Source organism: Paecilomyces variotii (assembly GCF_004022145.1).
Source record: "Paecilomyces variotii strain CBS 101075 chromosome Unknown C8Q69scaffold_1, whole genome shotgun sequence".
NCBI lineage: Eukaryota > Fungi > Ascomycota > Eurotiomycetes > Eurotiales > Thermoascaceae > Paecilomyces > Paecilomyces variotii.
Window position 1 is genome coordinate 3,244,604 of NW_021167140.1, and position 13,797 is coordinate 3,258,400.

At 49.2% G+C, this 13,797-nt stretch overlaps 5 protein-coding genes across 5 annotated transcripts; 4 read left to right on the forward strand and 1 right to left on the reverse strand.

Moving 5' to 3' along the window:
* Positions 1-328: 328 nt before the first annotated feature.
* On the forward strand, positions 329-1,883 carry C8Q69DRAFT_41760 (hypothetical protein). The gene is made up of 2 exons (XM_028628360.1): positions 329-543; positions 606-1,883. Exon 2 carries the CDS (start codon positions 685-687, stop codon positions 1,624-1,626), a length of 942 nt encoding a protein of 313 aa, XP_028489565.1. The 5' UTR covers positions 329-543; positions 606-684; the 3' UTR covers positions 1,627-1,883.
* C8Q69DRAFT_503428 (5-Methylcytosine G/T mismatch-specific DNA glycosylase) lies at positions 1,788-2,828 on the forward strand (the record flags this gene model as incomplete). The annotated part of the gene is made up of 1 exon (XM_028632490.1): positions 1,788-2,828. The coding sequence occupies one exon, from the start codon at positions 1,788-1,790 to the stop codon at positions 2,826-2,828; it is 1,041 nt and encodes a 346-aa protein (XP_028489566.1).
* A 780-nt stretch (positions 2,829-3,608) lies between these two features.
* C8Q69DRAFT_503429 (hypothetical protein) lies at positions 3,609-6,182 on the forward strand (the record flags this gene model as incomplete). Its single annotated transcript, XM_028632491.1, has 1 exon — positions 3,609-6,182. One exon carries the CDS (start codon positions 3,609-3,611, stop codon positions 6,180-6,182), a length of 2,574 nt encoding a protein of 857 aa, XP_028489567.1.
* A 652-nt stretch (positions 6,183-6,834) lies between these two features.
* Positions 6,835-8,947, reverse strand: C8Q69DRAFT_453004 (putative glutamyl-tRNA amidotransferase subunit A). The gene has a single exon (XM_028629597.1). The coding sequence runs from the start codon at positions 8,898-8,900 to the stop codon at positions 7,101-7,103; it is 1,800 nt and encodes a 599-aa protein (XP_028489568.1). The 5' UTR covers positions 8,901-8,947; the 3' UTR covers positions 6,835-7,100.
* Positions 8,948-10,348: 1,401 nt separating this feature from the next.
* Positions 10,349-11,154, forward strand: C8Q69DRAFT_440983 (hypothetical protein; the record flags this gene model as incomplete). The annotated part of the gene is made up of 3 exons (XM_028628709.1): positions 10,349-10,593; positions 10,718-10,875; positions 10,934-11,154. 3 exons carry the CDS (start codon positions 10,349-10,351, stop codon positions 11,152-11,154), a joined length of 624 nt encoding a protein of 207 aa, XP_028489569.1.
* Between the last annotated feature and the right edge of the window lie 2,643 nt (positions 11,155-13,797).

Below are 13,797 nucleotides of genomic sequence, written 5' to 3' on the forward strand. Positions count from 1 at the left end.
ACCACTCTTCTTCCACTGCGGGCTTCTATGAGTCAATCTTCTGTTTAGTAAAAGAACGATCTCTGTAGACAGCTTGTTCATTCGCCTCAAATATCCGATAGCGTTCTAACACATGCAGATAGCCTGTCTCAACCTAGGTCTGAAGCTATTTACATTGCCATTTAGGTAAGAAATCTTTCTCCTGTATGCTCTCTTGAAGCCCTTTATTTCCCAGTCCTTCGATTTGAGAGCTCAAATTAATGATCATATGCCCATAGCGTAGCTCTACGAGACTGAGCCGGGCAATAAGATGTGGTCTGTGCGGCAACACCACCTCCGCGGAGTTCAGACTGAGCTGAGCTGAGCTGAGCTCTCCCAAAAAGTGAGACCTTGATCTCCCAGAGTCCATGGACTCTGGCTAGTCTACTCCACTCGGTTGATCACTCCTACGAGCTTGAACACCTCCATGCTCTCCTCAAGACTCTGGCTTATTCGAAAGGGGGTCCGTGGCTTTGAGTTTGGCTGAGCGGTTGAGTCGTTGCCTTCATTTCGACGGGACCTCCGGTAAAGATCCTCCTCTCATTGAACCTCTCTTGTCTGCTGTCTGATCCTTGTTGCCATCTGAGACGAGTCAACGAACCGACCGAAAAACGGGCCACCAGTGTTTCCAGCTTCCATTCAGCTACCACATACCCAGCGCTCGACATGGATCCTACGATGCACGAAGCACCATCCATCGGCCATCAGTCTGCTGAGATCGAAGAACACACTTCAGCTGATACCAAGCAATTCTCTATTTACTCATATACAGGTAACATAGCTGACTATGATGACGATGAGATCTTCTGCTCGCTCGACATGGACAAGGCGAACGAACTGGTCGGCTGGATTTTAAATCATCCTTTCTTACAATCCCGAAGTGGGAAAGCCTCAAAACGCCGTCGATTCTATGCGGAGATTCGTGACAAAGCAATACTGGCCGGAATGGACCCGTCTACCACGGAAGCTTTGTTGGTCTACGTCGACAAGTTGTGTGCAGAGAGGCGGAATCGGTTTTCGCGCAAGAAGCCAGTCACACGCGATGAAGGGGTCGAACAGGGACGCAAAAATACAGAGATCTTGAGCAAAGATGAGAAGAGACAAGGGCAGGAGACCATGCGAAACGTGGATGATGAGCCAGTGGAAAAACAGGACCACGTTTCAGTAATTCCTTTGCCTGTGGTGTCGGAACCACAGGAAATACAGCTAGACAAGCTCGACGATGAACCAGTGGAGTGTCTTCCAGAGGGACCTACTATACCACAGAATCACCCCCTGACTGCAACTGATGGGAACGATAAGGAAGGTCCACTGACATCCAAGGATAAAGACCACTTTCCTTCTGGCTTCTATGATAAAAGCACTGCGGATGTTGCTGTCTCACCATCGCTGAAAACAAGGCAAAGAAATCATAGAAAGATGGAAGCCAGGAAAGCAAGGAGGGCCGAAAGGAGAGCAAGCTATCGGGCAGCGCACACAGCATCATCCAAAGATTCTCCACCCAGAGCTGGACGAAATCCTGCTCCAAAGGCGTCTGATCCGGATCGCAGCGCCCGTCAACCACTCCATGGTTTGGAGGATACATTCTTGGATGGCTCGGGTTTTTAGACACCGATGATTCGCAAGGCATGACGGCAAGCGATGAGGTGATGTCAAAATACTTCAAAAAACCCCAGTTTCAAACCAAAAGACAGCGCGAGAGCCCACAACGAAAGAGTCCGATAGGCTCTACTAATTCCTTAGGAGTGACTCCTGTTTCGCAGGAAGTTATGGTATCCGCCCTCCTGGAGTTTGACTTCTTTCCCTCAGACTCGTCCTTGAGTGATGTACCAAGCGACGTGAGTTCAATCTTAGGGGATGGAGATGTTCCTGTGTTATCTCGTCAGGGCTTTTCAGGAGAGATCCAGTGTCCCACACCTTCTGAGTCGGAGCCTGTGACGCCAGTCAAAAACCCTTTAATCAGACCTCTCAGTCATCCTGGTCCGACAAATCGTGTGCAAGTCCCTAAGGTATCTCCGTATTTCCCAGGGCAGCCAAATCAACCTGAGTCCTGCCTTCCGTTCCCACCTATTTCTGCCTCTTCTTTTGGTCTGATCCAAGAGCAACTAGCGCATGACCCTTTTCGCCTGCTCGTCGCTACGATTTTTCTCAACAGGACTCGTGGCGGAGTAGCGATTCCCGTCCTCTTCAAAGTGTTCGAGAGGTATCCCACCATCGAATCTATGGCCGATGCAGACTTGACAGACTTGGTCGCCATGATCAATTGCCTGGGTTTTCAAAACCAACGTGCAAAGAAATGCATTGCACTGGCACAGACTTGGCTTGCAGCGCCTCCAACGAAAGGGCGGCGTTACCGCAAGTTACACTATCCGAAAAAGATGGATGGTCGTGATGTCGGTATTAATGAATGCATTTCTGACGATGATCCTCGTGTCGCCTGGGAGATTGCTCATCTTCCAGGCGTTGGGGCCTACGCCATCGATAGCTGGCGTATCTTTTGCCGCGATGAGCTACGCGGGCTATCTACGGACTGGAAAGGGGCCGGGGCCGAGGATGGTTTCACTCCTGAATGGAAATCCGTGCATCCTATGGACAAAGAACTGCGCGCCTATCTCACTTGGATGTGGCTCAAGGAGGGCTGGGTATGGGATCGAGAGACCGGGCGGCGACATCTGGCAGACGACAAGCTGATGCGCGCCGCACGGAGAGGAGGCATCGCTCATGAAGAAGAAGGTCAGTGGGTTTTGGAAACATCTCCGGTAAAGGCAGCTGGATTTGCCAAGCGCATATTGGAAGATGATATGGCTTAACTGGGTTTCTTTGTGTGACCATTTTAGACGGGTTGTATAAGTGTTTTCACCTCCCAACAGGATTGGACTGTTTTGTGTAACGATAAATCGAATCAATATTCCGGTCATCTGCACAGCTCACTCTCTGTCGTAGTCTACTTGTATACTGTGCACCTAGATCCCGAGTGTCAAGCAGATCCAGATGATAGTCAGCCTAGTCTGGATGCGTGCCTGAGGCGTCAACTTGCTCGAGATCAACTCTCCGCCCAACACTTGCTTTCGGGCACTTCGCTTCTCTTGGGGATTATCTTTGGGTTCCCTTGCAGACTCCGGTCCCTGAACACTACATGAGTTAGCGAAGATACTGGTTCGATACTACTCTCTCGTCCCCGCCCTCCCACGTCACTGCGATTTCGCTTTCTGCTGCGGGACGCGGAGACTTCTCACCGCAACCAAGCGACACTTGAGGCACACAGACGGTTTACTTAGGCCCGCGGGCACGAACCAAACACTCAGCGAGCGCCCAAGTTATCCCCTTCCATCCTACAACCAGTGAAACGTACTCTTGCGGCGACCAAACCTGATCTAGATGCTGCATCGTGTCGAACAGATCTGCTCCTGGACAAGACGAGCAGCAGGCTTCCAACGGCGTCAGGCACGGGCTGAGCGATATTCTCCCTGCAGCTGCTAGGCGCCGTGCCCCTTTCACAGTCACCCTACGAAGCGCCGCGCTACAACTAGACGAAACGCCGATTCGGAGGCGAAAGAGGGACACGTGGGACCGCGGCCACTTTGTGCGCCATGCCCTCGAAATCCCGCGAGAAGGATCACGAGAGGGATCGAAGCTCGACAGTGAAGTCGAGAGATAAGGACTCGAAGAAGGACAAGGACAAGGAGAAGATACGTCATTCGCGATCGTCCCACGGAAAGTCGAGTGAGCTCTCAACCAAGGAACAGAGCCGAGGCGGCACCGTGGGACGCTCCGCCACTTCATCCACAACAACATCTACAAGCTCACGAAGACGCCGCAGGTCCTCAATGGCAGACGTGGATAGTGCTGGCCGGGGTGGTGCAGCTTCGTTCCTGGAGTCTAGGACTAGCTTACCCTACCCATCATTCTCGAAGGCTCACAGCAAAGAGGCGGTCGGAAGCAGGGACAACGTTGATCGCGGCTTGAGCATTTTGACGCCCGATCCCACAGATGTCGACTCAACCAAAGAAAAATCCGGCTCTTCTGGGAAGGGGGCGTCAAATGGGACAACTTCTCGGAGCGATAATCATAATGCGCCCCCGAGTCCGCCGCTTACGAGCGTGGACCAACGGTCGCAGCGCAAAGACAGTACTGCCGGGAACAGATCGTCGGACGAGAAGGCTGGCGAAAAGGTGAAGACGGAGAAGACTAAGGTCAAGATCAAGTCTCAGTCATCTTCAAGCCTCAGTGCGAGGAAGGATGATAAGTCAAAGAGCTCCAAGCCCCACGGTGAAGTCGACTCGCCGCACCGAGCGGCTAGCCACAGGGCATCGAGCACGAGAATGCACGATGAGGTGAAGCTGCCCAGGAGATCTGCTACGACGTCTTCTCCGCGTTCCTCTCCCAGGCCTGCAGAGGCAGCTTCACAGGCCACAAATGAATCAGATGCGACCTCTGTAGCGCCGAATCAGCCACCAGCGTATCAGAGACCTGCAACATCCCACACAAGACCTCCATCGCGGAGCCAGGCGCGATCGTCCATGTCACATAGATCAGACCTTCGCAAGCAGACACCTATCGAGGTATTCGTGGAGCCTAACATTTCGCCCACTTCTGCAAGATATGGTGCTCCCCCGCCCCCGCCTCCGCCGCCAGAAATGCCTATATCTATTCCGAGAGTCGACTACCTTCTCCAAAATGGTGGACTCAACTACAAAGTGCCGAAAAATCTTTTAGCTGCTGGAGAGCCTCTCGGTATGACGCAGCAGTCGTTCCAACCTCAGGTGGCCGTGGGGAAAGTCTTCGAGCCCTACAACCGGCTGTTGGACGATTACACCCACATTATGACAAAAAATGGCTCCATTGCCGTAGCAACTGGCTACAGATCAGTGGCTCGAAGACTGCTGGACCGGTTGGAGGCTGTTTTCGCGCGGGACATATCTTCGGAGTCATGCGAATGCTTGATGTGCGAGAATAGAGCCCCTGATGAGCATATATCAGGTGTTAGCTGGGGTGAGGTCCTGGAGCTGGTCTCTGGACGAAGGGAACTTCCGAATTGGCCCCCTTTTACAATCGCACCTTCGTTAGGTGACCGCGACGTTTCAGGCGAGGAACACATTCCGATGCAGAAGCTAGATATCGATGTCCCTGAAGAATATCGGGACCATTACATCCGACAGTCGCGAAAGACAAAGCTAGCTGTCGACAAATGGCTGACAGAACAGTCGGCTAGTGCTCCTGACGAGGTAGACGATGAGACACTGACTTTCGCGATAATGACCCACCTAGACCCGGAGAAACGAGCTCTCTTTCGTGCTCTCCTCGGTCACTCGACCTCAATACCTACGTCCCCGGCGCAACCAAGAGCACGACCTGCGGTGTTGATGTCGTCCGGGCTAGCTATTCAACGGTTGTACAGATTGTCGTCCGTCCCCAGGGACCCGGAAACTGCCATATACATGTTAGAGAATATAAATATGCATAACGTTCTGGCGACCCTTGCGGCAATTAGTGACGACGAATGGGACATTCTCATTTCAGGCCGCTTTGATGGATTTCTACGCAGCGGAGCGGAGGATGCATTTATTCCGTCAATGTCAGGATCTGTACCTCCAAGGCCGCTAAGTCAGTCAACAAATCGGTCGACTACACCGTTCAACGGTTCCTCACGTGGGTCCTATATGGACGGCAGTTACCGTCCTGCAAGTCAGCCTTATGGCACAAATGGTGTTCCCGCTTCGTTTGGGGCTCCGATAGCTATGGATGAAGAGACAGAGATTGCGGCTCTTGCTGAAGTTGAGCGGGACATTTATCTCAGCATGGAGGCGCTTGAAGATGCTTTTGAGGTACTACATTGCAAGGCCGAGGCTGTTCGTCGTGCACTGCGCGAACGAGGTGCTGGTCTTGCAGTGGCAAGCCAAGCTCGTCGTGGTTCTTATGTTGAGGCGAGACTGGGTACACCAGCATCCGCCCTTCATTCCTGGGAAGATGGCCCTGAAGATGACGGCATTGACGACGACATGTCCCTTGCTCCGGATGATTCCGCTAGCAACATCAGCTCTAACCGAAGACGACGTCCCAAGCGACGGACTGAGCGCCGCACTCCGGCTCCAGTCGAGGAAGAAGACGAAGAAGAGGATGCTCACATCAGCAGGCGTGATACGAGGAGTTCGAGAAAGCGCTGAAGAGCGCATATGCATCACATGCCTGTATAGCAATGACCGACATGTACGAAGATTTCATTCCGCCCTGAGTTCAGGCATTTAATGAAACGTGACGAAATATTACGAATTGATATGAGATGACATGATATCATTCCCCCATCCATGACTTACGCGGATTTAACATGATCACCACGCCTTTCTTTTAACATGTTTTTGGGAGGTCAAGAAATTTCAAGATTATTGGCTTCGCATACCCATTTCCATCAGTTTGTGTTCCTTCCAGTTCAAATTTCAAACGAATGTCAATCTAATGACACTTACACGGTGGGGCATCAAAGCTTCTGACATCCTTTCTTATACGTATGGCCGCCGCAATCATTCCACCGGGCGAATTGCCAAGTCATATCGAGTTGCTTTATGAATGGCCTGTCCCCGCGCACGATATCTGACATATTCTAAATGCAAGTGTTGATATTGTCGCAGGTAATAGGTTAATGTCAGCCTGGTGCATATGTACATACATACAAACGTCCGGTGGCAGTAGATAGTTCGAAACCAACGACCTAGTTGTTTAATTCAATGAGCTACGTCCAATACTCTATTTCTCTTCCGCGTTAAGCGATTCATGAACATTCAAATCCAGATCCTTCATGAAATTAGGACATAATAATGGAGTCAGCCTTCCGCTAGATCTAGCGTCAAACAAACAATTGGCTATTTGCCTGAAAGTTCGGTATACTGTTTGCTTCCCTTCGCCTTGAGAAGTAATGAGCATTTTTCCTATTGCGACTTCCACAAGTCGCAATGGGAGACTAGTTCATCTGGTCCGCGGAAGTCCCGCGCCCTCCATGTAAATCCACCTAATAGGAATACATCTCCCACCAAGGACCTTGATTGCTCCGAGCTCTGCATTTCTAAGAGGATACTTGTCTCAGTTCCTTAGAAATCACATTCCATCCGTGCTTGGATCCTCTCTGCAACTTCTAAGATAAATCCTTCTCGGAAAGCAGGTCCTACAATTGATATACCAAATGGTAGACCATCAATGAAGCCCGCTGGTATAGCAACAGCCGCCAGATCCAGAACGTTGACAGCACTTGCAAAAATGCCTAGTTTCAAATTGAGCTCAAAAGGATCCTCTTGCACTTCCTTGATTGTTGGATGATTCGGTGCAGTAGGTAGAATGAGAATATCACATTTCTCGAATTCACCTTCCACAAGTCTTGATAACCGTTGTGCTTCGTAGAGGTCGGTGAATGCCTTGGATGCGGATATGGAAGAGCCTGACTCGAGGACTTTGGCTGTTACAGGAAGAAGTGATGGTTTCTTCTCTGCATGTTTTAAAAACTCATCCAAAGCGGCGGTTCGCTCTGCAATAAAGGCACCTTTGTACACGAGGTCTGAGGCGGCAAGATAAGAATCCCAGTCGAATGTGACTTCTTCAGCATGAGGCAGACTTCGAAGTAGTGAATAGGTCTTTTCAAATTGTTTGATATATGGAGAAGAGAGAACATCGTTCAGTAGGTCACGAGGAGGAACTGAGAAAGTATAGGTGCCTTCTTTGTGCAAGAGAGATCTGTTAGTCAAGGCAGCCAATGGTGGTGAGCTTCGTGCGTATGGGTCTTTGGGATCAAATCCCTTAGACACGAGCCACACGTTTCTTGCGTCAGTGAGCGTTTTTGCGAAGAAAGAGACACAGTCAAGTGTGCGACAGGCTGGAACAAGCCCTCTCGTCGAAACAGTGCCCTTAGTTGGCTTGAGTCCCACAACATTGTTGAAGGCCGCGGGAATTCGACCAGATCCTGCTGTGTCGGTTCCCAGCGCAAAGGAGACTTGTCCTAGAGAGACAGCCACGGCGGAGCCAGAACTTGATCCTCCGGAGATACGAGTATGATCGAAAACACAATGGCAGACTCCATATGGAGATCTCGTGCCCACAAGCCCTGTTGCAAACTGATCCATATTTGTCTTCCCAATAAGAAGTGCGCCAGCGGACTCCAGTCTCTTCACAACGTCAGCGGACATATCCGGGACGTATTCAAATGATGGACACGCTGCAGTCGTAGATATTCCGGCAACATCGATGTTGTCCTTGACTGCAAACGGTATACCAAATAGAGGCAAATGGAGGTTTCTCTCTTCCTCTAGTTGCTGAGCTCGCTGCAACAGCTCTTCACGTGGCGCTAAGCTGATCCATATAGATGGGTGTTCCGGGTTGTCTGATTCGATTCTCCTAAGAGCTTCTTGCACAACGGTTACTGGCGAAAGACCAGCAGCATAGGCCTTCTTCAGCACCTCCATATCCATCGAACCCGTCCATTCGGGGACTTGGCTTCTATTCCTAGCTGAGAGCGGCGATAACGCCAGGAGCAGTGGCTTTGAGGAGCTCACAAATCCAAAGAGACCTTCCGAGAAGTGAATCATATCTAAGGACGCCGACCTGAAGGTCGGCACGAACCCATCCGTGCAATCGCTGAGGATGCAAGCCTCGAATCCTCGATCATTGGCCTCCCTAACTGTGGTGGTCACACAGCACTCCACAGTCACGCCGGCAACGATGAGGTGAGTAATGCCTCGGTCAACTAGATGCTGGTGCAAGGTGGTCGAAAAGAAGCCGCCTTTTCCTGGCTTATCGACGACATATTCCCCGGCCACTGGTTGAAGTTCGTCTACAATATCGTGGCCGTATTCTCCTCTTGTGAGAAGCCTTCCCATCGGACCTAAATCCCCAATCACCATGGAATGCCGAGTTCTCGGGGCTCGTGCCTGCCTCAAGAGTTTGGGGGTTGGTAAGTCGCGCAAATCTGGCCGGTGGCCTTCTCGTGTATGGATGACATGCATTCCACACTCACGAAATGCGCTCAAGACCGACAGGGTCGGGCTGATAGTAGCTTGTACCTTGTCAACCCCCGTATCTCCGGCTTGAATGTACCCAAAGCCATCCTTGAGCAAGAAGTCCCGCTGCATGTCAATGATGAGTAGGGCTGTCTTTGCGGGATCAAACTGGAACGCATATGGCTGAGCCTCGATAGAGAGTCTACCATCGCCGTTCTCGATCATGGCTCTCATCTTATCCAGGTGAGTTGCGGCAACCATTCCGTTCGAAAAATGAGAAGATATGCTCCACAAGAGAAAGGCCCGAGAGTTGAAGAACAGGACTTGGAACGTAAAAGAGACATACTCTACTCTCGAGAAATAGTATCTGTCTCCCTCGCAGCCGCTTAATGCTCCGGCCCGTCGGGCTGGCCGCGGGAAGAAGACGGCAAGCCCAGCTTATCATGAAGTAATATTAAAGCTTTATCTTCCAGCGGTCTTCCCAGCGGTCTTATCAGCCTACACCGGTCCTGGGGGAATTTGGAAACTAGGTATAGTCTGCGATGGGAACAGTAACCTAGTGCGGAAGGTGAGGGGTTTCGCCTGCTAGCTCCCCAGGGCCGATAATAAATACACAATGAGGGGGTAAGCGGGGCATGAATCAATTATTATTAGAAACCTAGTGCAATGTGGTCAATGTATTTTATATTTCATTTTAGAGTGGTATCACTTAAATAGTACAACATGTACATACATTAAGGACGGACGGACAGTGATTACCTGAAGCAAGCAAATCTAGAATACGTTCTACATATTAGGTAGTGCGGTAGGGATAGGGTCTGTTAAGTAGTAAGTAAGTACGGGGTTACGACGGGGAAGGCGTCAATGTATTATCTTCGCGGTACTCCGATTAATTCCAAGTTAAAGTATTTGCCTCCTCTTCTCAAGTTTTCAAAGTCCTTTTGCAGAAAGGATCAATTGATAAGCTGGTCACCAGCTAGCTATAAGCAGGAAATATGCCGTACCTACCTAAGTCATGAGATTGGGGGCTGAAACGTCGATATCCCACTTGATGATCTGGCCTACATCGCCCATCTCAAGCATTTGATAATAGGCCATGGCCGTATGTATTCTTTCTTATTAAAAACAAGGGAGATGCACCCTGTTACATGTCATGTGATGCGGATGACTCACCTTGCGCAATCAATCGGTTCCTGAAGTATTCAAGAGTACAACAGTAAGACTTCAAGGAGGATTCCTGGTTTATTTTGCCATCGAACATTCGGGTAATAAGAGTATCCCTATTCTTTTTTTTTTTTCCTTTTTTTACCACACAACCAACCATTTAGGGATCACAACTTAATGTTTGCGCAATGACACTACCCGCCATCTCCATCGTTGGAGAAGAACACGCAAATCAGGCAGCCGAAGTGATTGCGGCAGCCTTCTCTAACTCCCCCTTCACAGGATATTTGCTGCGCAACGCGGATTCCACATGGCTGTCCAATCAGATCCCTTCTGAGATCATCCTTCCTCATTTTCAAGAGAGCACACCTAAGAAACTCAAGTATGGCGCCGAGCTGGTAGAAGCAGGAAACTGGGCTGCCGTCGCTGTATGGTGAGTCTAGTAATTTTGTGATGCAATTACTTGGTCTATAAGACCTGCATGTTCTATGTGCTATTGACGTCCTATCTTTTTTTCCTTTTGAGTGGGTGGGTTAGTTATTGACTAAGATTGCAAGGTTCCCACCTGGACGTTCCATTCCCATAGAGGATAATCCGGACCCCCGAGTGAAAGAGTACCGCGACACGTTCGCACAAATCAAGAAACAGCATCTACGTGGTCGGGAGTATTGGTATCTCAATCTGATAGGCAGACATCCAAATCGAACGGATGCCGGTGCGTACTATGAATCTCCCATGAATGTGTGATAATGAACTGAACTGAAAATAAATAGGCGCTGTTCGAGCTTTAATCGACCCATACTTGAAAAAGGCCCGAGAGCAGGGCGCGGCAGTATGGCTGGAAGCCATTACTGAGCATGGAAAGCAGGTCTATGAGCATTTATCTTTTCGGACAGTAGCAGAAGTGCGCATAGGGGTTGGAAAGACCAATTCGAAGGGCGAGTTTGACGAGAATGGGGAAGGTATTTTGGTATATGGGATGATGGCTGAATAGAATGAACGGGTGTCTAGGACTAGAAATGCCCATAGAGCGAGAAGCCGAAATTATGTCCTGTGGAATGAAGTATATATTTCGAAGGAAAGAGAAGACCCCCTCATACTATCATACGTCCATACATTTCCCTCCATTACAACATCCCCCTCTGGGAGCCAGCTCGAGGTAGTACACACATGGCTTATTTGGCGGCTCAGCTTACCTTCAAATGTAAATGCTCAACCTGAGCTATTTCCTCGACAAGATGGTCGAATCACCACACATGGAGGCCTTGGATGTAGTGATTGGCCACTGAGGCACTCATCTCACCCCTGTATCTATATATTCACAATAGAGGAGACCTTTGCTGCTTATTCTGTTCTATGCATTTAACCATAAAATGCATGAGACCACAGAGATTGCAGCTGGTCAACCTCGTTCAAGCAATCAATCATCGACGTCGACAGGTAAAAGGAAGCTGTAAATAGTTGCCTCATAGTAGGCGAAAACATAGATTCTTTTCTCTGGCTCATACACTATTCAATAACCCTAGAGGACACCTTCTACGCACACAAAGTATCAGAGAAAGAAGAGCCATGTATTATGAGTCTTGTTCGATTACTAAAATAAAATTTATGGCCATGTGGTAAAGGGCGCAGACCTGATTCGTTCCTCCTTGATATCAGGAGAGTTCCAGGATTCACCCAAAAACTGGTGTCAAATATGTCTTTTCATTCTCTTCCTGACACTAGTGGGCTCATCTATCACGCCCACTGTTAGTTACTGTTGCCACCGCCATGTACAAGGTAAGCTTAATACTAAAAGATCACCATCTGTTGGAAATAAGCACCCTTGAAACATATAGAATGAGAGACGGTTCGAAGATCCGGAAGAAGAAAGCAGTCGGCGTGCCCTCTCATCTGTGTATGAAGATCATAGTTTCCAGAATTCTCTAGCGATGCTCCACAAAGACGCTAACTAAATGATATCAATGAACGGCAAACCGGAATGATGGTTATATACCTTACTCGGTACTACTCTGTAATAAATCAACGGTAATGAACCGGACAACTGATAAGGCTGTGCCGCAATGCCTAATTATACTAAACAGACCATTAGTTGGCCGCAGCAGGCCTACAAGACGGCGTCTCCGCCCACGCCTCTAGTTTAATGGGCTATTTTTGGGATGGTCCAGTCTTCATCTCTCATAGATAGCAGAAATAAAGTCGCCGGCCTAGTGGATCTTGAAATATATTAGTCGCCGTCCAGATTGTACCGACTCCCGAGGCAAGAAGTCGGGAGCTCCTCCATTGAGTACATACTACATACAGCAGTGCTATCTCTACTAGAGAGTTGGTAGGGGGTCCCACATCCACCCGATTCCGCGGTGACCGGTCGAGTCTCAGAAGATGTCGTTAGGGCGAAAAGGAATTTGACTGTCTTCAGCATTGCGCAATTACAACTGTGCCGCAATTGGAGTGGGGTTTGGTTTTGGGTTCCCTGTAAACTGGACGGGCATTCTCGACTTAACTAGCTATTCACGGTGCATGGTGAGAAATTGATATCGAAATTTTCTATTGCCTCAAGCAAAAAGTATTGGTGTCATTCGAGCGTCAGTTGAAATAAGCTATTGTGCCAATTTTGCTATTACACATGCACGGCATTTGCCGCTAGTAAGTACATATGACATGTCCAGTGCACACTGGTCGCGATGTCATGGTGAATGAGCCCAGGTGATGATTGGTAGGTAGATATATGGCAATAAAAGGAATTTCGAGGTTCCCAGGATAACAAATCAAACTCGAGTTGTATACCTGGTTCCTCCCTGGGGCAAATATTGACACAGGTGCAATTCTGAGAATTTGTAATCACTAACTACGCGAACAAACTGACTAGTTAAAAAAAAAAGCGATTGAGCAGCATTGACAATCGTCGCTGCGCCGGATGAAAGGCAGTATTATCCCTGTTCGCATATTGAAGCTGAGCTTTGACTGGCGAACTGTGCACAGCACGCTGCGGCAGGATCCCTAACGATAGACATCAGGGGTTTGATCTGGGAACGCCACGCGAATAACTCCTCTGGATGATTTACATTTAACAGTCATCGGGCGGGTACTATCTGTGGTTTCTTTGTAGTATTCCGTTAAATGCCGTGAGATGACATCGAGCTTGCTTGGTCCAACGATGTGATGCGTGAATCTTCAAAAGTGGAGGGGTTCTCAATATATCATATACACTATGCAACACATGTCCAAAGCGTCCGGCGAAGAATAGCCTAGAAAGAAGTACTAAAGTCCCCTGACGAGAAAAGAGAAAGGCCTGATCACTCTCTATCAGCAATTTGCACCCATGCGTGGAAGATCTACTACGCCACAAGAGCTTCATTGGGTTGATCGCCAATTAAGCGATCGAATAATTGACGCGCATGCGCTGTCAAGCAGCGGTGTCGAGGCCGTCAGACTTGTCATATGCAAAAACAAACCATGTGGAAAAAACACACCTTAGTTACTTAGTAGTTATCTGCGGCCCGGGACGAGGGAACGGACGGCGAAGCGCTCCGGACCTATCTATACGATGCGAATTCCATAAACTTGTGTCAGTGTATATGGCATGGTATCTGCCTATCATCCCGCTTGTCGTCTGTTATAGATCATGTTTTGAACC